The sequence below is a fragment of the Rhipicephalus microplus genome, chromosome 3, assembly GCF_043290135.1.
Source record: "Rhipicephalus microplus isolate Deutch F79 chromosome 3, USDA_Rmic, whole genome shotgun sequence".
In the NCBI taxonomy this organism is placed as follows: domain Eukaryota; kingdom Metazoa; phylum Arthropoda; class Arachnida; order Ixodida; family Ixodidae; genus Rhipicephalus; species Rhipicephalus microplus.
The window spans coordinates 160,012,287-160,038,320 of record NC_134702.1 but is presented as its reverse complement, the minus strand read 5'-3'; the positions used below and the strand labels follow the sequence as shown (position 1 = coordinate 160,038,320).

The 26,034-nt window shown below is 46.8% G+C and overlaps 1 protein-coding gene across 1 annotated transcript in view; it reads right to left on the bottom strand.

The window, feature by feature from the left end:
• LOC142803982 (lysosomal alpha-mannosidase-like) overlaps window positions 1-26,034 on the bottom strand; it is a 105,360-nt gene that overhangs the window by 39,864 nt on the left and 39,462 nt on the right. Inside the window, exons 5-15 of the mRNA XM_075890382.1 lie at window positions 18,536-18,641; window positions 16,869-16,966; window positions 15,899-15,970; window positions 15,181-15,297; window positions 13,012-13,212; window positions 12,669-12,735; window positions 7,042-7,081; window positions 5,974-6,043; window positions 5,757-5,879; window positions 4,029-4,145; window positions 664-820 (exon numbers count right to left, since the gene is read on the bottom strand). Coding sequence (XP_075746497.1) covers window positions 664-820; window positions 4,029-4,145; window positions 5,757-5,879; window positions 5,974-6,043; window positions 7,042-7,081; window positions 12,669-12,735; window positions 13,012-13,212; window positions 15,181-15,297; window positions 15,899-15,970; window positions 16,869-16,966; window positions 18,536-18,641 — 1,168 coding nt within the window. The remainder of the gene's footprint in view (window positions 1-663; window positions 821-4,028; window positions 4,146-5,756; window positions 5,880-5,973; window positions 6,044-7,041; window positions 7,082-12,668; window positions 12,736-13,011; window positions 13,213-15,180; window positions 15,298-15,898; window positions 15,971-16,868; window positions 16,967-18,535; window positions 18,642-26,034) is intronic.

Genomic DNA, 26,034 nt, shown 5'->3' with positions numbered 1-26,034 from the left:
CCGTTCGTCCATCTATTTGACACTACAAGTACCTTCATCTCACAAATTTTCATCATATATTCCGCATATATAAGCACCGCCATCCAGCGGACATTCCAAAGACTAAACAAGAGGTGGCACACGCACACTTTCTTACCGCTTGGTCTTCGTGTCTACTTCCTATTTTTAACCACCTCAACTTCAAGGTATATACTAGTTCACTGTATTCATGGCACTGCGGCTCAACGCTCGCTAAACCTTCCTAAAACCAAGGTTTCGCCCAGCGAATATAACGTAATAACCGTTTCTTGTCAGATAGGGCTAAATGTACATGCCAATGGCTGCTAATGGGGAATGAGAGACAGAAGAATTCGACTTTTCGCTAATGCGCACGCTGTAAATTTTTCATTGTTCAACAACGCACAGGAGAAATCTCCCACCGGCACCAGCATGCAGGTCACAACGTAAGACCGGTTACACCCTACGACTACTACGAGGGACGAACAAGTGCCGCTTTAAGGAGCTTCGCCCCTAAAAATGCATTTCAGCAATGAGCCCATTGTTTCTAACCTCAAACGTAGTCTTTAACCGCAACCTGAGGTTGTTCATTTCTACAATGTACAATAACCAAGAGACCAACCCCTCAAAACAAACTGACTACGGGTTTCTTGTCCTGCGGGTTACCTTTTCTCTGATCTGTCAGAAACTTTCTTGAGCTGTCAGATTCTATGAAATACGTTGTGAAGCCCAATGCTGCGAGGTCAGCAGTGAAGACGATTTCGCGGTCAGCCTTGCTAGACCTTTCCCGGAGGGTTGTCACACCCGTTGGTATCTTTGTGGCCTATAAATAAGGGTAAAAGAAAAAAAAGTACTGTAGAAATGACTTGGAGTTACTGTGTGAAGTCGTTTCAAAAATTTAATGAGTGTATTGGAGCTTTCGGCTTGAGTTCGAAATAATTCAGAAAAAAAGACTAAAGTATAAAAGGCAACTGATCTGACATTAGCAGGTAATATGGGTTTAGCTATTACACTAACAAACATAGCCCAAGACAAGAAATGTTTTTTCGTTTGTTTGACAGCGTTCTTTCCTTATTCTTTGTACACAAAAAAATGTTTGCATTAGCTTGAATGTGGCATTGAGATACCCAAACATCACACATAATGATGGAACAGGAAATAATATATGTAAAAAAACGGACTAAGCCATAATGCAAGGCAATTAAATTAAGGATGACCGAGAAAGTATTTTTGCAGGGGGCTAGATGGCTGAATGCATCAGATTGTACCATAGCGTAAGCAAATATTGACGAGAAAGACTCAACGGGACGAACGCTCACTTTCAATTGGCCGAAAATTTAGTTGAAACTTATAGCGGTCGTACCGTTGTGTTTTTATCGACCTTGTGCGCTAACGCCATGATACCCTTTGATGCAAGAGAAACTGCCTATAAGTTATGAATGGCATAAGCAAAGCTTGGTTCGAGATTTCTTTTAGCCTACACCACTAGGACTTTTGCCTATACGCTCTAGTAATAACGCCTATTGTTTTAGATGCCAAATAAAAAGGTCAGGCCTGCACGGAAGGCTTAGCACAGTCACAGCGAAAGCTAGAAGACCGGCCTTTCAGAGCCTTTCGAAACAATCATTGGTAACTACTGCTAGCAAACTTGCTTGATGCCCACTATGTCAATAATAATTAATTATTTGGGTAGTAGGCCGGCAATCGCTATGCTATTTTTCGTCATTCTTCAGAGAGGCATGGTATCCGTTAAACACTTAAAAGGAATTTTCTGCCAATTGTTCATGCAGTGGCTGGCGACAATGACAACTTACGGCTGAAGTGGGTATGCGCCGCAGTTGATAGGAGAACAAGAACAAGCTTTTGTAATGGGTTGATGCATTGGACGGCCCACTCGTTACGCTATTCGCATTGTGTGACGACTGGCTGTTCTCGCGATGTTTTAAAACGCTTTATAAGTCGCATCAACGCGATTGCTTTCCCTACATCAAGCCTGCCTGCGGCAAGTTTGACTGCAAGACACAAGGACCGGTGTAGCTCAGTGGTAGGATACTTGGCTTGCGCCCAGCATACCGGAGTCTAACCCCACTGTGTAAAAAAAATGTCACGCGATGCGGTTACGGACACCGGCGGCGGCGGCGGCGGACAACTGCGCGTGACCCGAGTTGTCATCTCATAACAGCTTTCGTTGTAAAGGACGATGCGATTTTTAAGCGCACCATGTGAATGGCTCTGCAAATATTGACCATGTTGTTTTCTTTAACGTGAGCTGACATCGCACAATACCCGGCCTTTAGCGTTTTGCCACCAGCAAAACATGACCACCACGTCCGAGCTTGAACCTGCAACCTTTGGGTTAGCAGCCAAGCATCGTATAACCACTACACCCCCGCAGCAGACTTGCTTAGGATCTAGCAACTCAACTCACCACATGGCACCGAGTGCAGGCTGCTTCGTATTAGTGAACATTAGCTGCACCGCTGCTGCCGCTGTGTCATAGCACCGTTAGCAGGAGAGACTGCACTCGCTATACGAGGTCACATACTTACTATAATTACAGTGATAGTATAAACTACCATGTCAGAGAGTTTAAACCTCAATGTGCGCCGCGAAAGCATGAACTGATACCACCATTGGCGTGCGCAAGGTTTAGGGGGGGGGGCAAGAGTGATCTTCGCTTTCGCGTTCTACTCACACAGTAGAGCACAAGAGCGGGGATCACGGTAGTGGAAACTAAAAAATAAGAAAAGCTTTTCCGTCATCTACCGACTCCATACGCTCAGGAAGGAAGGGAGGAAGGAAGGAAGGAAAAGAACAGCAAGAGAGAAGGCAGGGTGATTAACCAGGCCCATGCCCGGTTCGCTACCCTACGCTGGGGGAATGGGAAGAGGCAGTAGGAAGACGAGAGAGAAAGAGAGAGAGTAAAGAGAAGAGAAGGAGACAAAAATTGTGAGTCGATGGGCGGACGCTTATGCAGCGTTGGCACTCACAAAAGGTAAAGGCGTTCACATAGACCCGCATAGTCTTCAAATGCGCAAGAGCGCTTTGATGGCCTTTTGAGCCTACGAAGGATGAGGATGGTGCTCTAGCAGCATCTACACAGGGACTAGCCGATCGTCCAATTGTCGCAATGCGTCAGACAGTTTTGGTCTCTCAGAGGCAAATTGAGGGCAACGGCATAGCACATGGTCGATGTCTTTTTCGATGCCGCAGACGTCGCATTCCGCACTGTCGGTTAATCGAATGAGGGTTATATATGCTTTTGTAAAGGCTACCCCCAACCAAAACCGACAAAGAAGCGAAGCTTCACGTGGACGAAGTCAAGATGGAGGTTGAAGTTCAGCGTTGTAAATATCGTTCGCAGCAACCAAGGCAATATCCATCTCTGGATCTCGTGCCTCGCAAAGGCACCATACGGTGCTGTCAAACGCTATTCTCCTAAGTTTAAGACCTTTTACGTCACGGACAGACGTTACCGGCTGACTTTTATATAGCTAATTTTGGGCATGCTTTTCATCCTCTCTCTCGTCCTTCTTCTTTCCTCAAGCGTACAGTAGCCAGCCGGACACTATTCTAGTTAGCCTCCCTTCCTTGCATCTGCCTTTTCTTCTTTGCTGAGCATCATAGGCACTGTATTTATCTATGCGTAATCTGAGCCATGAAAGTTCTCGTCGCATGTATTTCTGTCAATACGGCGGCCCGAATCTATGGACATTATGCTTTTAAAAGCTTCTGCAGGACGAACAAATATATTGCCACGTAGCTGACATATCAGCGGTCAGAAGACGACAACGAGGAAGTGGTCTGTCGGTTGTGCGTGCTGTCCTCCATCTTAGTCGATGCTATACGAATCAGTGTGAAAATAGATTCTGAATAGGCACGCCTCGTGTCTATTCTTGTATATTATTAGTTTTGGCCACTATAGAGCGGCTGCTGGACGTGTAGCCGCACCCACAACGTGAAATCACAACGTGTACAAAATACAGTGGGGCACAACGATTGTGCCACAAGATTTCAGCTGTTCAACTTACTTCCGCAGGCACCTCCGCGCGATTGCTGTCGAATACACGCCAGCCTTCACCCACAACTGGTACCCTCAGATGGACGTGGAAAGGTGTCGCTTGCGGGTTGTAAGCTAACACAGAAAACTGAAAAACCAGAGAACAAATAATAAATTACTATATTTAAAAGTGTAGGAAATGAATATTATCACTTACAACCGAAGGCTGAACCATTGACTACAATTTAAAAGTACGACACCTAAATGACGACCTGCAAACAAGACATGGCCTCCACTCACTTTATTGACAGAGTGTAGGTGATTAATAAATTATTAAGAGCTAATTTGTGAACATTGGCACTATCCAAGAATGTTTTATGTATTTTGAGAGGACAGAGAAAAAAATCATAGCATATTCATGGAGTGAATAATGATGAGTGGGACGAAGCGGTGGAGGGTTTCATCGCTAAACCATGAACCATCCACGAATATCGCCCACTACACCATCAAAGACGTTACAAACACTGTATATGTATCTATACAAAAAATTTTATTAATCGTAGTTAGTAGCTATAAGTCGCTTTGTTCCCCCTTCATTATAACAGCTTTATGATCGGTGAAGTGGTGGATTAGTTATGGGGCGTAATGCGATGTTTTCAAGGTCGAAGTAATCGGCAGTTTGCAAAGGTGAAACTAAAGGTGGTCACGTACAAACAAGGAATGAACATAGCAGGGCAATCTATGGTTCTCGAACGCGCACCTGGATACAAGTACGCGACCACCTTGTATTTAATATTGGCTACTTCTGAACAGTGTTTGCTTTACGATCGGTGAAGTGGTGGATTGCTGATGGTGTGTAGTGGGATGTTTGCAAGGACGAAGTAAAGGGCAGTTGGCAAAGGTGAAATTATCGCTGATCACGTACAAACAAGGGATGAACATCCCTAAAGGACTCTCCCCAATAACTGTGCAAGAACTATCGTTGATACGAATGACCATGCAACATGGGCTGAAACGATAGAAGCGTCACAAAGATTGCCTGCGTCATAGTCATGCGAATACACGAAAATTCCTCTTAAGAAGCGAGTTTTTCACTTGTTTGTTTGACGTTGGAATCAAATAGCAGGTATACAAATTGTTTTTGGAATCTTTTAAATAATGCCCTTATCATCGCCCCCAGATGTGAAGGTGACGTACGAAATTCATAAATTTTTATTCTTGTGGCAAGATTTAGAACTTTAGGCATGTAGGGTGGATCCTACGAAGTACTAAACATATTTCAGGTAGTGACACCTTATTTTTATTGCCATTTTATTTCTCACGCCTTGCAATCTTCACCCCTACGTTAGCCCACTCCGAGTTGAGAACATCAATCATTTGTTTCTATTTGCACAGTCATTGGGGAAAAGTGCAATGTCATTGGCAAAATGTGAGATATTTTCCGCTGACTTCTATTCCTGTTTCTTCAAAAGATTCTTGTTTAAGCTTTTCTTCTAAAGGCAAAGTTAACGACAGAGAATGTGTTGTATATTGTTACTTGGCTGGCTTGGATTATGATCTCCCTTCATTTTTCACTGAAAAAAACAGGGTATATTTGAGGAGTTTTTCAGATGCTAATAAAGCATTAGATTGTAGTGAAGACATTATTATGCGCACACTTTCCAACTGTGAGGATTTCTTCTTTCGCGTTTTATATGTGCATGTTAAGTAATTGTTTCATGCAAAATTCGTGAGGGTGTCTCTAAGCGTAGCCACTCACCTTTTTAGACTTTTCGGTAATATCGCAGGCACTGATGTTTAGAGTGTGGCAGCGGACAAGTTCTGGCACCTTCGCTTGCGGGTGTAGACCTAGAAGTTTCTCGAAAGCATACTTTGCATATTTCTGAAAAAGAAAATAGTAGCGAACGGATACGGTTATTCACCTAAACCAATATCCTTGCTAAATCACAGACGTGTGTAAAGATACACCTACTCACATCACTTGCGTGGAGACCGATAGAGATGTGCTTGACGTAGTCATTGGCAACAGCCTGCTTGGCGGTTCCACTGAAATAATTTTTGACGACATAGAGATAACGAAAACGTAGGCGAAGAAGGCGAAGAAAGGGCAGTTAACGCTAGCATATATGTACACCGTTGAATCTATATATGGTGCGTAACCAGAACTAGCTTTCCACCAGCTCGAAGCGCAATGCAGAATCTGGGTAGCTTGGGGCCAGTCCTTGTAAGTATTCACTGACGTCACGTGTTTTTTTTTAATTACTGAGGACGATCAGACGAACTTTGCTCTGACACAGATCTGAGTTTGTGGCTTCTGGGTATGCGTGGTGAACGATGCTATTTGCACGCTAGTTTTGTTGCGTTCTTCTTCTTCTTCTTCTTCTTCTTCTTCTTCTTCTTCTTCTTCTTCTTCTTCTTCTTCTTCTTCTTCTTCTTCTTCTTCTTCTTCTTCTTCTTCTTCTTCTTCTTCTTCTTCTTCTTCTTCTTCTTTTCGCTTCTATTTTCCTTCCCTTCACCCCTCTCCCGTGTAACTTGGGTGCACGTTAAAGAACCCCAGGTGGTCGAAATTTCCGGAGCCCTCCACTACGGCGTCTCTCATAATCATATGGTGGTTTTGGGACCTTAAACCCCACATATCAATCAATCAATCTCCCGTGTAGAATAGCAGATTGAAAGAAACCTGGTTAACCTTCAAGTGTTTCCATTGCTATTTACTTCTATCTCTCTCTACTATAGGGAATCAAAGGTAAATCATATGCGCGCACCGGTGCAAAGATATACCACTGCCTAACAGAGTCGCAAGCTCTACGGCATGGCTGCGTGACTTTAGCGGTAAGGGTCATGCGAAGAGCTACAGAGCACCCATGAATACGGTAACAGTGGTAACTATAGGCTTCTGAGCGACAAGAAGTCGTAATGTGATCACGCGACTTCTCCAATGGTGGCAAAGGCAAAGGCTGACTTACTCGGTTGCACAAAATTTCTACGATCGCGAACACGTGAATGCCTTGTGTAGAGACACACAGGTGAATGTTTGTACTCACGTTATTGCGTCGTGGTGCTGACCAACAGCCAATGTTTCACCTGCAACAGATGATAATGGTACCTTTTACATTAAGGAGTTTTATGTTGGGGTAAACAAAGAATTCAGTGACGTATTTCCACCAGGAAAATGACGACGAAAAAATGCGCATGACCACAACACAAAGAAAACTGTTTCATCAATAGAAATCGAACCCACGACCTCTGAGTTCGTGAGAACAGATGCCGGGCACGCTTTCTGCTGCGCCACGGTCACATTTATTTGCATTTATCGATGCGCCATGGTTCCCTACTTCGCACGCTTTTAAAAATACGCTTTTTATGTGCACAGCCCTCTTACAGCGCTCTTGGTAACTTGCAGTAATGCATCGTGATCGTGACATCCGCGATTATTTCCTTCAAAGCGCCGTTTATAAGCATCCATTCGACAGACTGCTCTCAGCAGATGACGTGCGCATGCGCGGTTTTCCGACAACACCACTGTGGCCATCTTGGATTGAGTACTCAGGGCGCTGCATGGGCGCCTGCTTACTGCCTGTTTCAAGTATTTTTGCGTTTGGGATGAATAAACAGTGCATAAGACAATTAAGATTTAAGATTTAGATATCAGATTTTTTTTCAGATTTTTTTTTTCAGAAGACAAGTCAACCTGGCGACAACTCGAGTCCCAACCTTCAGTGCATGTTACTGTATTTCAGGTTACACTGCACATCCTTGCGTTAAGACAAAGAAAAGAAGCAGTCGACAGTGCTTACATGTGGCCATGTCATGTCGGCGTGTTCATGCGCTTGCTTCGCTTCGCTGAATTCATATAAAAGCTTTTACAGCGAAAGCTGTTATGAGCTTTCACAGCTCAGCTCACGCGCAGTTGTTCGCCGCTGCCGTCGCCGCCGGTGTCCGTATCCACATCGCGCGAAATTAGAAAAAAAAACCTAGCACCAATGACACAGTGGAGCTCGAACCCGGGTCCACCAGGTGCCAGCCTAGTATTCAACCACTGAGTTCTTCCGGTGCTTGTAACATGTTGTCTGACTTGCCTTAGGCAGGCTTGACCTAGCGCTGATCACACAGTGGTGCTCGAACCCGGGTACGCTGTGTGCCAGCCGAGTATTCTACCACTGAGATACACCAGTGCTTGCGACATGTGCGCAAAATTGCCTTAGGCAGGCTTGATATCGGGAAAGCAATCGCGTTAATGCTACCGATAAAGTGTTTCAAAACAGTCAAAGACCAAACAGTCATCCCATAATGCGAATAGCGTAACGAGTGGGCCGTCCAATGCTCCTACCTATCTCAAAAGCTTGTTTTTGTTCCCCTATTAACTGTGGCGCATACCCACTGCATCCATAATTCCTCGAAGAATGACGACGAATAACATATGGCCGCCTACTACCCAAATAAACTTATTATTAATTACGTAGTGTGCATCAAGCAAGTGCGCTTGCAGTAGTTACCCAATAAGCGTTTAGAAAAGGTTCTGAAAGGCCTTCTAGCTTTCGCTGTGACTGTGCTGCGCCTTCCGCACAGGCCTGGCGTTTTAGATGCGGAGCATCTAATACTCGAGGCTTGTAGTGCGGCGCCGTCCGCAAGCTTCCTCCTCCTTCTTCCACCATCTGTGCATCCCTTCCTCCTCTACACACCGCGCGCGCTTCACTCCTCCACCATCTGTGCACCCTTTCTCCTCTACACACCGCGTGCGCTTCTCCTCTTCACGAACATTCGCTAGCTGTATAATGTAGCGCGCATGCGCCGTCACGCTTCGAGAACATCGGCAGCTGACGCGCGCGCATGCGCCGTCGCGCTTCGAGAACATTGGCAGCTGACGCGCGCGCATGCGCCGTTGCGCTTCTCCCCCTTCTCGAACATTCGACAGCTGACGCGCGCATGCACCGTCACCCACCATCTGTGCCGCGCGCACTTCTCCCCTTCGAGAACATTCTACAATTCTCCTGATTCTCCAGTGGACGCGCATGCGCCGTCGCGCTTCGAGAACATTCAACAGCTGACAGTGCATGCGCCGTCGCGCTATATATATACTCAAGGTCGGCACTCGCTCGCACAGTTGCCGCTCGTCGGTTGGTTTGTACGGCGCGTCGACGTCCAAGGTCGCGGTGAAATGAATTCCAACGAATCCACAAACACAATGATCGACGTCCCTTCGACCAGCGCCGCCCTTTCGCATACGTGTGTACGTGTTCACTCATTTAACACCCCCTCCTACAACCACGTTAACCAATTTAGCCATCGACCCAAGTAAGTCGCAATTTAACACCCCATTTCACAACCACGTTAACCAATTTAGCCATCGACCCAAGTAAGTCGCACTTTAACACCCCGTTAACCAATTATAAGCTCCGCATCCTCCTCAGTGTTCCCCCGAGGGAAGCTGCGGGCAATCTTTCTTCGCACATCTTTTCCGTCCAAGCAACACCTTTTATGTACACTCAGTTACGAACGCAGGTCTTAGATCAAAGTGAAGGATTATGAAACAGTCTCCGTGAAACGCCTGCATGTAACGTCGACTGCCACTTGCCGTTTTAAAACCTTACCGTTACATAAATCCTGTGAACAGCAATATATTTCCTAGTGCACAAAGGATGGGTAAGTCAGTTAGAGGCTATGGTGACACACACAGTGCGGAGGATAACTGGTAGTCCACTCCGCGGCTACCGGCGACGGCTTCAGCTGATTGATGGCCCGGTGCCGGTATCGTCGATAGGCCTACCGCTTCGAAACTGTAGTGCGCCTACACTCATATAAGAAGCTAAGCTTTGCTAGCACTGTTGCCCCTGTAAGTCGCGTTCATGATATCCCATCTTGAAAGGAATGGGGTGATTCCGGCGGCGTTCTTGGTTGCGATACTGGCACGGCAGAGTTTTTACTGTGCACTGCCTGGCGTGCAGCTGCGTACACGTGCCACACGCACTTATAAGCATCACTTCTATCACAGGCCTCAATCATGCAATACACTTCATGGTCACCACCGCCTTTAGTGAGTGGTCCGTTAAGGCGATCTCTATGTTGCTCTGAAAATACGTTGTATCCCGTTTCGCACCTCTGACGGCGAAGTTACACTGTCGCTGATCGGCCCACCGGTCGCACATAAAGCTTGTTGTGATGCAATAGTGCTGTATTTAGAGCACTGCTGAACTATCATGCATTATGTTGTACACACTGAACTTGCGAACACTTTCAACTGCACACTGAAAGAGCGCGGTGCTTCTCGCTCCGTCGAAATTCACCGATTATCGAGTATGATATTCTTTGAAAACACGTGAAATACTCGAGTCTTTTCGTTCCATGTTGACTGCTCGATTAGCATCCCAGCACACAGCACGGGAAACCAATCATCCCATTTCATACAAATGTGGTTGCTAAAGATCGTTGTTGCATCTCGCCGATGCCGCCGAACGTGCCGTTTATTCCAAGTACCAGTGGCGTAGTGTCACTCGTGGTGAGATTGGTCTATTTGGCGCGTTTCCAATAGTAGAAGCGTAATTTGGTAAACGCCTCAATACACCCCCAGGGGGCGATCTTAGCCCCAGCGTCAGCGTCGCTCATAGCGCCAACCGATAACATGATAGCCTGACAACCTCTGGAACACACCTGGTTCACCTGGATTTACAGCCTGGTATACAGCTATGCGTTACCCCCTTACGCTCGCCGCGTGAATAGTCGCAGCTGGCCAAAAGCAAGACACGATGTGCGTTTCGTCTCCCTCAAGTCGGGCAGTAGTCGGGCACTCTCATGACAAGTGAACTTAGCCCAAGTTCAGTGTCCAATAAGTCATGACCTTCTGGATGTCACATCGCCTTCTTTGATTCCACTCTCACCGTTAACTACTACAGCTACCACATGCATCCATGACTATGGGTCTGTTTAATCATTCATGGTGGACGTTAGTCGTCGAGATGTGTATGTGTGACTTAACCTCAATGTGGATGCAATCACGTCAAGCGGAGCTGTAGCTGTCAAACACCACTACACATTGCCCAAGTTCTGTTACGTAACTACACAGTAAACATTAAAATATTCCTGTAAGGACATGTTCAATTTCGCGTTTTACCGATTTTTATGACGGATGGGTCAAGCATACTTTTTAAATATGAAGCATTTTTTAACGAACTTCGGCGAGTTTGCATTTATATACCTGTCTATCTATCTAGCCACCGAGGACTTTTAGCTCTCCTGGCCGTTTGGATAATGGGATATATACCGAAATTGGTATGTCATAACATTACTGTACGTCGAGCATAAGTGACTAGTCATGACATGAAGTTCATGACATGTATGACATGGATGTCATGTAAACATGTTAGGGTCTTGCGGCTCCTGCGGTGGTTTTGTTCACATAACATAGCGCCAAAGGTATGGTATGGCATGACTGCATACATGATGAACATGAGTGACAGGCCTCACGTGGATATCATGACATACGTGTCATCTAATTGATTGAGATGTAAGGTTTAACGTACCAAAACTGCCTAAAAGTTATAAGAGATGCCGTAGAAGGGGGTTCCGGAAATCTTTACCTCCTGTGGTTCGTTAACGTTCACCCAAATCTGAACGCACGGTTCTACAGCATTCTCACCTCCATCGAACAAGCAGCCGCCGCAACCGGGATTCGATCCCGCCACCTGTTCGTCAGCAGCCGAGTACCTTAACCGGCGCCATGCGTGTCATGTAACAACATGACTATATGCCATGCTCACGATTCACCAGCAGTCATTTCGCGATTTTCACATACACCAAATTTGGTATAACGCGGCGTCAATAGATGACGAAGGTGTGTTACTGCTAAAACATAATGCTTATGACATGCGTGTAATGTGAGAACATGACTACATGCCATGCTGTTGATGCGCTCGCATCCATTTCGCAAGAATATACCAAACCTGGTAATAAATGGCGCGAACGGACGACGAACATAAATAAAACGTTCACACATGATAATCGTGATATGCGTGTCATGTGAAACATAACTGCACGCTACGCTCATATTTCGATCAGGGCCATTTCGCTAGTTCCCCATATACGTACCAAATTTGGCGTTACGTTACGTGAGTGGACGATGAAGGTATAGGACTGTTGCAAACATGATAATCTCTCATATGCATGTCATATAAAAAATGACTACATACCATGCTCATTATGCGCTCGTGGCCGTTTAGATCGCTTCACATATACCAAATTTGGTATTACCTCTCGTGAATAGACGACGAAGATAAATGACACGTCCAAACATAAAAATCATGGCAAGCGTGTCGCGTAAAACATGACATGCTATGCTCATAGCGCGCTTGTGGTTGCTTCGCTATGGCTTCACATGTACCAAATTCGGTATTACGTGACGTGAATAGACTGATCGCAAAATTCCAGGCGCAAACATGATAATCATGACATGAAAGTCGTGTACGGCATAATTAAAGTCTGCCTCATAATGCTCGGTGATTTTACTTCGACAATTCAACCTTCCTCATTCGTGCTTCGCATATCATGGATTCCCACTGTACGTAAAATCTATAATTTTTTCTTGCCATTTTTCACGGCAAATGTTTTTATCCGGTGAAGGCTGAAAAAATGAATGTTTGCTCACGGGTAGACATTATATAAAATAAAGTACACTTACGTAATACGTCAAGAGAGGCTTCCGTGACTTCCCTGGGGCCAGCCAAGACACCTAATTGTTTAGCCGCCTGGAACAACAAGCCATTACCACAATTCACGCTAGTGTACATATTCTAGAAAAGTGTCAGTCATACTCCGAAAAAGTATCTAAACACAAAAAAATATTGAGAAGACTGAGACACACAAATAGAGGCGGCCACCAACAGAAGTAGCCCGCTTTATCTAACTGTCTCTGCTTCTGCTGGCGATTCTTGTTTTCTATCTTGTCGTTTTAATGCCTTTCTTCTTTTGTAACCATGTAACCACTTGCCCAAGAAGCAACCCCCTTGAAATGTTCCTAGTACCTGTAGCTGGTTGTTGGCGTATCGGTCGAGGTACTTAAAGGCCGGTCGACTGGTGAAGTATCCTGTCCAATAGGCGTGGGGATCACTTGCGTAGGGGAAGAAGTCATCCGTCTTGTTGGGCCACGTGACGCCCGACTCGTGCAAGGCCTTCAGGTAGCACGAAGGCGTCGAGTAGAGTAGATTCACTTTGGTGTCTTCCGACTGCAACAAGAGTTGTAAACTAGTTGTATACTCCCTGAGCATGCAACTACGATTAGGTCGTATCGAGGCATTGTCCCTGCTTTCAGTGTGCTGAACGAAACAAACGCACGCAAAGATCTGCGACGATGCATGTTCGTAAGCCACCATTATGCCGTTTAAACCACACTTTTTTAAAATAACAGAGCTGTATATGGCTAAGCAAAACGAAAATTTATCTGTCCTACGTAGACAGAGACTCCTCACATCAACTTGTCACACAAATTGGGTAGATTCCACGGCACCACTGGTCAGGAAAAAGTAAGCACACGACCGACAAATGCCGATTGAGTTTTCTGCACAGACGTAACCTAGGAAAATTATAGTTCCAATCCACGCTTGGATGGGGGCTAGTTAGCAAAGTTGTAGCAAATACAGCGCTCACTACACGAATACAGCGCCCACTATACAGCGCCCACTACATGTTTTACTTTTTAGCAAAGGTACTGATAACCACTTTGCGGTTGCTGTGAACATGGTTGGTTCAGAAAGCATTTTCAGTAAGGGGAACATGTTCCATTCGCCAAGCAGTATTGCCGTTCCTCTAGTGTCTTTAATTTTTGTGGTCAACCCATAGCAGTCCTAAAATGAACTAAATGTGTGGCTATACGAATCTCCTTCTTGTACATAAACGCGGCAAACGCGAGCGGATCAGGAAGGGCCATCTGAGGTCATTAGAAACCCTCGCGTGAAGTGCAAAACAGCCGCCGGGTAATCCTTGCCGGGAAAACGTCGGAGGATGTTCCCATTGTTCACTGGCACCTCATCATTGAACATGCGGTTTCAGTGCTTGTTTGCTTGTTCTCTTTATTGAAATGAATACTTAGCTTTATGCTGTATGTCTGATTGATGATATGTGGGGTTTAACGTCCCAAAACCACCATATGATTATAAGAGAAGAAGTCGGTGTAGTGGAGGCGACCCCGCACCTCCACCAAAATATCACGGGTTGCGAGTAGGCAGAGGGTAGAAATATAATAACAGATTCTACACGGAGTACACAGTGTCCTTGAACCAAGATGGCGGAGTGCCAACAACAACACGAGCTTTTGTTCAATCGTCATCTTCGTCGCCTTTATGGCCCATTCTATGATGCAATGATGGCTTGTATCAATATTCTGTTCAGGGTGACTGGGCGGAATTTTTATTGCAATAGCAAATATATGGCCACTCTCAGCTGGATTTCTCCGCCGGCGTGAACTTGGGCGTCACCGTCATTCACCGTATATGTATACGTATCCATATGTACGAAACGCAAGAAAAAAAAATAATCCAGAAAAAGAACTCGGTGCGCGAAATTGAATCTCCGACCTCTGATTTGTGAGCGTGCGGCTTCAGCCACTGAGCCTCGCTGGAGCATTTTTTCAACGTTCAAACGGCAAGCTCTTTATATCTGCTACTTACCGCTGGAGATGGGCGCCTCGGGAGGGGGGGGGGGACTACTATCGTGTTTTCAGCATTACCAGCAAGATGGCGCAATGAGCGCGCGTCGTCAGACCGTCACGACGCCGCGGCGTGTACTCTCACTTCCCACGAGTACTTTGCCCCGCGGAGAGGGGACGCTCTCGCGGTGGGGACAATCGTACGCCTTGGGCTTTCACCGAAACGATTCTGTTGTAATTACCGGGTGCACAATGGTCGCTGCACTAGCTGAAGTCTCCGTTTGCGTAAAGGGCGGACTTTTCAGACAGCGAAATAACATCTGGGACGCTTAATCACGTTCATCTGCACCTATGAGCACGTTTCATGCGTCATTTGTGCGTGAGCAACGAGGGGCACCTTCAGATTTCTGTGCCACTCTTCGCGTGACCTTCAAATTTGTTGCTATCGCATTCATTGCTTCGCTTTTGCGGCAAAGCGGCGACTTTTTTCTTAAAACCTTAAAAGTTCCTTTATAACAGCACTGTCAGTGCGCCAAAAAATCATTCTTACCCGCAGGTTCACATAATGAATCAGCTTGTCCAAGTTGGTAAACCAGTGGCCGGCACTCTGGTAATTGAAGTCATTTCCCATGGTAACTGGGATATTGTTCGACTTGTAGAAGGCTGCCTGCAATAGGTAATTTTAAAGAACACAGAGATTCAATTGGTATAGACTAACACAGATTAGTTATTTCACAAGATTTAGTGTATTTAAGCACTTTTCAACGTTTAGAAATACAGGCCCTTAATGACACCCGGTTTTGCCTACCAATGGGCCTTATTGCATCGGTGGATAACAAGTGCTTTAGATAATATCCCGTTGATTTTCTACAGTTTCTTTCTTTATTCAGTAGCTACATATAAATTACATAACACTCCCTTGTTCATTACGCACATTCCTTTTATGTCAAAAACGAAAAAGAGATTCTCCTTACCCTTGAAATTACCTTGCAAACGTGCTTTGAGTTTCAACGTTAGGCGCAAGTAAATGAGGTGACTGCAAATTTTTTAGGGTACATCGCTTGCCACTGTGGCAGAGAAATAAACTATATCTGTCTGACCTAGCGCTCTGAAGCCCATTCTAGAAACCCGTCCAGTCCAGTTTGAGAAGTGTGGAGCCACGATACGCGCGTATAGCGCGAGAGCTTAGGAACTTGCGTGAAAGAGCTGTCGAAAAACGAAAATGCTGTAGCTTTGATTCTCAAAACGTCAAAGCATGGTACACGTACCGTTTCGTTCACGTAGATAAGGAAGTCGTCAACTCTACTCTTGACGTTGTACTCGTCGCTATCTGGGTCGTCCTGTAAGACAAGAAGTATCAAGCAAAATGAACAAAAATATTCATGCGAATGTACACATTTTACAAACTCTTCACTCAATAAGTGCTGCGTGAAAACAGGGGCCCACAACGCAAGCCGTAGTCCGCCACGCGATGATCGTTTTACGTTTAAAGTGACCCCGTATGGCTGCTGTCGTTTAGCATTCTTTGCCGCATGGTGCGGCAGCAGCTTTCAAAGTACTAAGAGCGCAATAGGAACTTTCGATCGCCTGACACGCGGGACAGTCACGTGATTTTGAAGGTTACCTGTGACGTAATACCAAGGTAAATTTTAGTGAAGAAAAAGGTTTAGCTTGGCGTTGTGTTAGTATCGTTATGTGCCTTTCTATCGAGCGCAGGTGGTCATCCACCTGCGCAGGTGGTCATCAGACAGTCATCCTTTGCTACCACGTGCTTCATAGCTATACTGTGGTTGTGATTATTCACTTTCAACGTTTTGTCCCAAGCACTTTTCGTTCGTTTTTCAAAACACCCGGAATGAAATGCAGGGAACACGCCATCACCGTTTTGATGGAAACAGCCTTTCTGGTGAATTGCGCACTTTAAATGGGCATTCATACGGTGAGTGGCGTTACAAGAATTACCGTTATGTTTTTCACGGCAATCGCATTATTTGAACCCAACTAAAACAATATTCATATGGATTCTTTTCTTTCGCGAGATTTTACAGAAACCATAAATATTTACGTGTAGCAATACTCAAGGTCGTTTCTGAAAATATGATCTATCCTTTATGTAAGGACACCTCACAGGCGCCAAATCAATTACGGCAATGCAAAAAAATCATATTTTTTAAAGGAGGACTAATTCCGAAGCGCTCTCACACTAGCAAATAACAGAAAAACAGCGCAAATACTTGCCACTAAAGCATCATCCGAGCAATAGATGTCGAAGCAGAATCCCCTCGGCGGGCTGTATACGTTCGGAAGGATGCCCGTGAATATTTGAGCATCCTTTCCTGCACACAATAAAGAAGAAGTGTCACGAAATCACAAATTGGTACTGTAACTAGAAAGTATTCACACCTACTTCGTAGAGAAACACACTTACGTAAAGAGTGGACACTCCCGTACGGCCCAGCGGCCGAGCTACTGAGCTGCTGTAAGCGCCACGAAGTGGCTAATCAGACACGATAATGTCTTGAGCGCAAATAAAATAATGACAATTTTTCTTTCCAATGCTGAGATTTCAATGCGTACCTTCATGCTCAATAAGCTAGTGTCTTTACCATTAGGCTTCTACAAAGGAAATACATGTACAGCACATATAAACCACATGATTGCGCACCCTTTGTGCAAAACAAATGCAGAAAGACACCACTTTCTAGTCAGACTTTACAACGCTTTGTCGTAATTCATTAAACATCCTCAGTGGGACACGATGTAGAGCGGGTACTGAAAATCGCACAAGTCAATAAAATTTCTCGTTTGCAAAAATTTGATGTCAAACTTGGGTTGTCATTGTCATCCTGCAGCGGATATTATATGTCTTTACAAATGAGTAGAAGCGAGAACGAGAACGCCATCTATACTTCGTTTCATTCTTCAAGTTTTCTTCGGTTTTCAAGCCACCGGGGCTGCTTTATGCTCTCCCATAGTATATAGATTACCTTGTACTTTAAATCGTTAACCACCTTTTCTAAATGCAACGCTGTGAAAGCTAGCGAGATTTCTTGCTGTCGATGCATTTGCAACAGAAAGTATTTCGATGTTCTTACCACCAAAAATTCAATTTTTCTTTCGTTATTGGAGCTAAAATAAAGAATATATTATGTGCGTTACAAACAAAACGCCGCTGAAAGTCTGTTATTATGTGGCTATATATCTTAGTTTCCCCGAGACGTCATATACAGGCTCTCTACTGTGGGTACGTCGCGATGGCGGCCACCTGGAATTTCAGTGTCAGTGCAGGACATCGCAGGACACCACAGGACACCACAGGGTCGTTCGATACCCTCGTTTTTTTGTGTTCACCCCTCTTTTTTCTGTACGCCAGTCGTGCCAAAGTGGAGCAGAAAGAAACGCGAGGGTGGACCGGCACTAAACGGATCTCACGCGAGTGATGAAGAATCGTGCGGAGTTGTACGTTTTGCTGGCCGAACTACTTGAGTAGCTTTCACAGCGTGGCATCTGATGTTTGAAACAAAATATAGTGGTTGGTCACACTCTTCCTTGCTGGGCGGCGAAAAGGCTCAAGTGGCCACTCTTCATATAGTATATTTCTCTATGCCTACTTCGCGTGCGCACATTTCAACATGAGACCGCACAAGCTCTTTATGTATACATGCACACTGCAGGTGACCTTCGCAATTTCCGAGTGGCAAACGCATACGATAAAAAGCATGTCTAAACCCCGCAGCTTCTTTAAATTTATTTCTATTATAAGTCTGCCCTTTCGGCCATGATTAATTGGTTTCCTTTTATTTTAGTTTCTTTACGGTAATAAAAACGAAAACATTACACTTGCTATTGTGTTTCATAACTCATTCATTTAGCAGCATCTCACATTGCGTGCCAAAATTTCTTACCAAGGTTAGCGCTGCCGCTCCAAATGAATTCCAGGTGCTGTTCCTTCTTGCGCGCTCGGAAATCTTGGTAGTCGACTCGTCCGAAGAAGTATCCGTCCATTCCCATCTGTTCACACATAAAAAAGTGGCGCATGCAGCTCACGAATAAGTTGCTTTTTCCTGAGCAGCACACAGAAATATGTCACATGACTAGATGTTCGTATACTTTACATTGGAACATGCCGCAGCTGTCACGCGAGGTTACGTTTTTCGTAACATAGCGTTATGCCAGCGAGTCCTCGTCAAACGTCCGTGCCTCTGAAAAGGCAATCTGGGTCAAGGCCAGCCCGCAGTCCGCCTGGCGCGAACAACTCAACGGCGTAAACACGCGCGTCGCATCTCTGGCCCACGTGCAGTGAGTCAGCAGCGCACGTGACAGCGAGCCGGCGTCTTCGTGTCTGGGGGTCTGACGTGGCCCAGCGGCGACCCCATTGGAGGAATCTGCCCTGACGACCAGCGGCGCTTCTGATTGGACATTTTGGTTGGACCCAGTGCAAATAAAAGAAGCCCTGCGGCGCGTCGGGATCGGCGGTCCTATGTCAGAGGAGTCCCCGTGTCGGAGAGCCGACATGTGTGTGAGTCGGCGGTTTTAGGCGAAAAGCTGACCTATGTGTTAGAGAGGAGAGCTCGGCTCTTCGAGTCTCTGTCGGCCCCAGTGCCGAAATTGTAACGCTTCTGTATATATGCTGTACATAAACCTTGTTTAACTCACCGTCGTCTCGTCCGCTCGTCTTATCAGCTCTGCGCAGAAGCAGTCGCGAGCTGAGAAACATACGCTACCAAACGGCTGGTGACCTTCCCGGCGGAGTTGAAAGCAGTGTCGCCTGTGGGACCGGGTTGGCGTCGCCGTCTTTCGCAACAGTGGAGGTCAGCGGTGGGATTTCGGAGGTGGCTTCGCAACAGTGGTGGCAGCGGTGGGATCACGGAGGCAGCGTTCGCAACAGTGGTTGGCAGCTGCGGGATCGGCCGGCGTCAGCGACATCGATGCGGTGAGTGCCTGATGTTTTCCCCTCAGTTCACCAGACTACTCTAGCTCAGGTTGTAGTAGTTTAGAGAAGGGCTGTGTGAAGCATTAGAGTGAGCTTTGATCGTTTCAAGCCAAGTCGAAGCGCTTTGAAACCAAAGTTAATGCGGAGGGAGTAAACACGGGAGTGTGAAAAAATGCTTGCGCGTCTTGCTAGTTGACTTATAGTGGGTACGGCAAGTAGATTCTTAACAGGGGCAAACAGCAAGAGGCTAGTGTGAACGATGGAGAACCTTAAAGTGAAGGAACTCATCGAAATTTGTGAGGAACTCGGCATTACTTTGGGCCGTGCGAAACGAAAGCAAGCGATCCTTGAGATCATGAAGGATGAGGGAGTGTCGGCTGAGGAAGTCGATGAGGCCTGGGTGGATATTAAAGCACGCCGTGAGGAGGCTGAAAGGCGAGAAGTAGAAGCTCGCGAACGTGAGGAGGCTGAAAGGCGCGAAGCTCGCGAAGAAGCTGAAAGGCGCGAAGCTCGAGAAGAAGCTGAAAGGCGCGAACGTCGCGAGGAGGCCGAGAGACAGGAGCGTCTCGAGTTGAAACGACTAGAATTGGCAATCCTACAGTGTTCGCAGGCGCCTAGCGTAGCTTCTCCAACAGTTCAGGTCAGCGGTTTTAGAATTCGGGACCAACTGCCACCGTTCGTAGTAGGCGAGGACATGGCGAAGTATCTCGTCAAGTTTGAACACGTCTGTGAGCGAAACGCTTTGGAGCGGCCTCTTTGGGCGCGGAACCAGCTAGCTCTTCTTCCCGGCGAAGTGTCCGACGCGATAACTTGCTTGTCGAGGGAAGCGTTTGAGAGCTATGACGAGGTTAAGGAAGTGCTCTTGAGACGTTATAAGTTGTCACCCGAGGCTTTCAGGCAAAGGTTCCGGTATGCTGAAAAGGGGAATGAGTCACACGTTGACTTCGCGTTTCGTCTTAAAGCCGATTTAATCGAATGGCTCAAGGGCGAAGGTGTTTATGACGACCGCGATAAAGTGGTGGAATGCATTGCATTGGAGCAATTCTACCGCTGCATCGAGGATAATGTCAGACTTTGGCTGCAGGACAGACTTGGGGAAGTACAGCTAAACAAAGCAGCAGAGTTAGCTGAGGAGTATTATACTCGCCGAAAGTTGCACAGCAGGGCAGTGCGCGTTGAAAGGGATGAGAGAAAAGAGGGCTTTTCAAAGAAACCGGATCAACGGAAACCCGCTCCGCACCGTAATTTCAAGAAGGACCCGTCTCTTACGAAGGACAGTGTAGGGGAAGGGCAAACAGAAGCGGAGAAATCGAGTGAGGTTTCTACCACACAGGCATTTGAATCGGAAAACAAACGAAAGTCGCTAATCTGCTACAACTGCAAAAAGGAAGGGCACATCGCGAGAAACTGTCAGGAAAAGTTTGCCTTCGCAACAATCCGAGAATCAGAAAAAAACATGCGGTTGCTGGAGCCGTATCTCCAAGAAGTTAGGGTGAATGAGAAAACGTGCCGAGCACTTAGAGACTCAGCGGCAACCATGGACGTTGTCCATCCTTCATTGGTGTCTCCGGATGACTTTACAGGAGAATGCGCGTGGATCAGGCAAGTCGCCGAGGAGCAGAGTGTTCGCTTACCAATCGCCACGGTTGTCATTGAAGGCCCGTTCGGTGAGCTTCGCACCGAAGCGGCCGTGTCTGCCGCGCTAAACGATCGTTTTCCTTATCTATTCTCCAACAACTCAGAGCAGCTTCTCAAAGAGCAGGGCAAATCGTTCTTCCCCAACTTAGCGTGCATGGCCCTCACGCGATCGCAAGCGCGGAAGCTTGACCTTGTTCAAAGCGGTGAACTCTCAAGTGACCTTGTCGGCGGGTCGACAGAACCCCAGAAAGGAAATTTTCCGCGTGAGTCATGTGAGCAGTCGCGCGAGCGGCCCGTCGCTGAACCGACCGGCACGGTTTCCGTAGAAGGGGGAGACGACATGGCGCCATTGAATCAGAGTGAGAGGGCTGCATCGCTCTCGCCTGTAGCGGAAAGTTGGAGCGAGCTGCCGAGAGTTGATCGAGAGACGCTCATTCGAGAGCAGCGTGAGGATCGCTCGATTGAAGCGCTAGTGGAAAGCCACAAAAACGCGGCACAAGTGCTGTCGAAGGATCACTACGAGAAATCGGGGAAGAAGCGCGCTTTTGAAGTTGATAATCAGGTAATGCTGCTGCAGCCGTCCAAAAGGAACAAGCTTGAGGTTGATTGGGAAGGGCCCGCAAAAGTATTATCGAAGCCTTGCGATACAAATTATGAAGTTGAATTAGGAAGGCGGCCGAACAAAATTTATCACAGTAACTTGAAAGCAGTCGTAAATTTACTTTTAAGTGCTTCAGAGGAAGAGGAAGCAGAAATTTTTAGTTCTGGTCAGGTAATCAAAGGGGGATCGAAAGTAATCTGGGAACAGTTGAACCTAGAGCCTAGCTTAAGTGAAGGAGGACCTGAGAAAGAGGACCTGAGAAAGATTGGTTCCGAGTTTGGAGACGTGTTTTCGGACCGCCCCGGAAACACGAGGGGGATCGAACACGATATCGAGCTAAGCGGTGAGGAGTCAATCCGTAGCAAGCCGTATCGTTGTTCCCCTGTGCAACGTCGAAAGTGTGAGCCGCTCTTGGTGCCGCATAGGTATCGTCGCCTAAAAGTGGCCGGTTACTGATGTGGAGCATGTTGCTCCACAGCGCAACTTTGACGTTCGCTACAAAAAAGGAAGGCTAAACGCTAATGCAGACGCATTGAGCCGTGCGTTTAGTTAGTACCTTCTCAACCTTTCGGTTTCTCGCTGGCGATTCGGGGCAAAATTTTGACCTCATCACGACCTGGGCTGAGCGCTCTCGTTTAGAGTGATCTCAAGGGGCCAACTTTATGTGGTATTCTAATTCGTTGCGTTTTTGTGAGTGTGAAAAATTCAAGTTCTTACTTTAAGAGTCTTGTGTCCCACATGTGCCTCTTGATGTAGAGGGAACAAAATTCCGATAGACACGTAGATAGGTATATGTTGTACTATACTTTGTCTGGTGTTCTGTCGGGTGACCGAGGGCACTTGCGTGTGTCGTGTGTTGTCTGTTGTCGATCCGTTCTTGGCAAGTTGCAGAACCATCGACAGGTGCTGAAACCGTAGGTGGTCAGAAGAGACGAGTGAATCTGGTCGACAAGTTGTGGCGACAAGCCAGTGGAGCTGGGATCCGTCGTCAAAAATGGGATGTGTTTCCGGAACAGTCTGGAGCTGTATTCTCCTCATGGCCCTGGAGGCGAACCTGGAGGGACCTGGCGAACGAGCGCACCTGACATCCGAGCCCCGTGGAAGCAGCTCGTCTTTCCGGTGCATTGTCTGGCGGCGGGGGTGCTGTTATGCCAGCGAGTCCTCGTCAAACGTCCGTGCCTCTGAAAAAGGCAATCTGGGTCAAGGCCAGCCCGCAGTCCGCCTGGCGCGAACAACTCAACGGCGTAAAGACGCGCGTCGCATCTCTGGCCCACGTGCAGTGAGTCAGCAGCGCACGTGACAGCGAGCCGGCGTCTTCGTGTCTGGGGGTCTGACGTGGCCCAGCGGCGACCCCATTGGAGGAATCTGCCCTGACGACCAGCGGCGCTTCTGATTGGACATTTTGGTTCGACCCAGTGCAAATAAAAGAAGCCCTGCGGCGCGTCGGGATCGGCGGACCTATGTCAGAGGAGTCCCCGTGTCGGAGAGCCGACATGTGTGTGAGTCGGCGGTTTTAGGCGAAAAGCTGACCTATGTGTTAGAGAGGAGAGCTCGGCTCTTCGAGTCTCTGTCGGCCCCAGTGCCGAAATTGTAACGCTTCTGTATATATGCTGTACATAAACCTTGTTCAACTCACCGTCGTCTCGTCCGCTCGTCTTATCAGCTCTGCGCAGAAGCAGTCGCGAGCTGAGAAACATACGCTACCAAACGGCTGGTGACCTTCCCGGCGGAGTTGAAAGCAGTGTCGCCTGTGGGACCGGGTTGGCGTCGCCGTCTTTCGCAACAGTGGAGGTCAGCGGTGGGATTTCGGAGGTGGCTTCGCAACAGTGGTGGCAGCGGTGGGATCACGGAGGCAGCGTTCGCAACAATAGACAGACGGACGGACGTATGGACGCTTTGCCCAACTCATCATCATTCACTCCGTGGATATCCGGTGAAAACCAGTAACGCCATCTAGTCGTACTTTTCCAGGGACATATACACACAATGCCGTTTATTAAAAAACTCAAACTAGAGGTGCCTACATACTACTATTGCTGCTGCTACTACTACTACTACTACTACTACTACTACTACTAGTACTACTACTACTACTACTACTACTACTATGACTACTACTACTACTACTACTACTACTACTACTACTACTACTACTACTTCTACTACTACTACTACTACTACAGAGGAAGGAACGATCTATGACCCAAGGAGCTTCACCCCTAAAAATCCTTCCTACGGAAAGGATGTGATTTCAGCGCCAGCTAACAAACATAAAAATGACCCTCCGAGCTCTCATATTGAGTGGACTATAAAGATGAAGCCGACTTATTTCATCCTCATCAAGCGGGATGAATCCATAGCAGCTGCAGCCCAGAAAAGTGGAATTTGTAGTTTCCGACATTGTCGGAAGCGGTAACGTGGTAGCCTAAAGAAGATGGTGCGAGTAGTCCCTTCAGCCATGGTGTGTACAAATAAGGACGCCAACTTTAATGGCACATCACGCACCACGTGTTTCATCAAATGGCCTGAAACTTAGTGTGCACACTCGTACAAGCCTCCTGAGTGGGCAGCTAGCAATTATCTAACTATACTATGCTGCCTATTGCTGCAGAGGATCATTTTGCTGAATGTGCATTACAGTGTTCGACGATTGTTCGACGTGACGCATTCTAAGATCAACGTGAAAACTATTTTTTTGCTTCGCTTGCAACAAAACACAAGCAAACAACAAGCAATGCATGTATATCGGGTCTAATAGCGGATGCTTTTTATGCAAGTACTAAAGCTGACTGGAAGCAAAACAGTTCGATAATGAATTAAACACTCGTTAACTTTAGCTGCCCAAAGTCACACAGAACAACGCTTTCGTTCATTTCATAACTTCGGTTGTAATACTGAGTTGCTGGGAATTGTGCCACGCGATATGACGCATTTCTGACAGCACATCATAATTCGTGACTGAAGGGGGTAGATAGTAGTCCCGCATGGCGCCGGTGTTTGGGGGTCGGCTGAATCGATAAGGCTCACGCAACTTAACGCCAGGGGGGGCGAATGTTGATCGCAATTAAATCTTCGTTTACCGCCATGTGAGTGATTTTATTGTACTGACATTCGCAACGTGTGCTGAACTAGCACAACGAGAGAAAAGGACTGCATAATGGTAGGAATAAGGCACGAAGGTTCCCTATCAATTGAAAACTTCATTGATATTTACGTTACTACGAAATGCGAATTTGAGCGCAGCGTCCGAATTCTGAGTGAATTCGTCTTTGGGCAACGCGAACTATCTTCAAATGCTTTGAATATTCCCAGTTGCAGCAATGCAACATTCATTACATACTGCCACAGAAACTGCCACGTGACACTAGATGATTGATTGATTGATATGTGGGGTTTAACGTCCCAAAACCACCACATGATTATGAGAGACGCCGTAGTGGAGGGCTCCGGAAATTTCGACCACCTGGGGTTCTTCAACGTGCACCAAAATCTGAGCACACGGGCCTACAACATTTCCGCCTCCATCAGAAACGCAGCCGCCGCAGCCGGGATTCAAAACCGCGACCTGCGGGTCAGCAGCCGAGTACCTTAGCTACTAGACCACCGCGGCGGGGCCACGTGGCACTCGCGTACTATGCACGCCACTCTGTGCATCTTGCGCGTTGCGAACCAATCGAAACGTCGACAGCGCCGTTACGACAACAGAAGCTAGCCGAAGTGCACTTCCGAGTCCTGCATGCGAACGAGCTCCGACTGAGGGACCAGCGTGCCTGACTGAAGACAGTGAGGCTAGAGACCATCGGGTCATACATTAACAAACTTCGCGCTCGCTCTGTTCCTTCCTCGAGCGGCCTGTCGGTAACGCTGCCGCGAACGGCGATGAAAGCCGTGCGCTTAAAAGAAAAGAAAAAAAAAGAGCGGGAGACCGACTGAGAAAGCGAACGTCCTGCCACGAAACAAGCACACCTGATATATATTGAGTATTCGAGCACACGAAATGTTATTTCTGTTGGAAACAATGTTAAACTGAACCAAACATAACTTCCACCACAAGAAAAATTCTCGCACTTGGGGTGTGATGGGAGCCATCGTTTCGACAAGCGGTCTTGTCTTCTCCTTGAACACAACACAAGTGGTGGCTACTTTTCCAACATTTGTGTCTAGCGGCACCTCATGTGCAAGAGTTTTTAATCCATTGACAATTCCACCTTCCCGTGCGTTTCTGGTTCTTT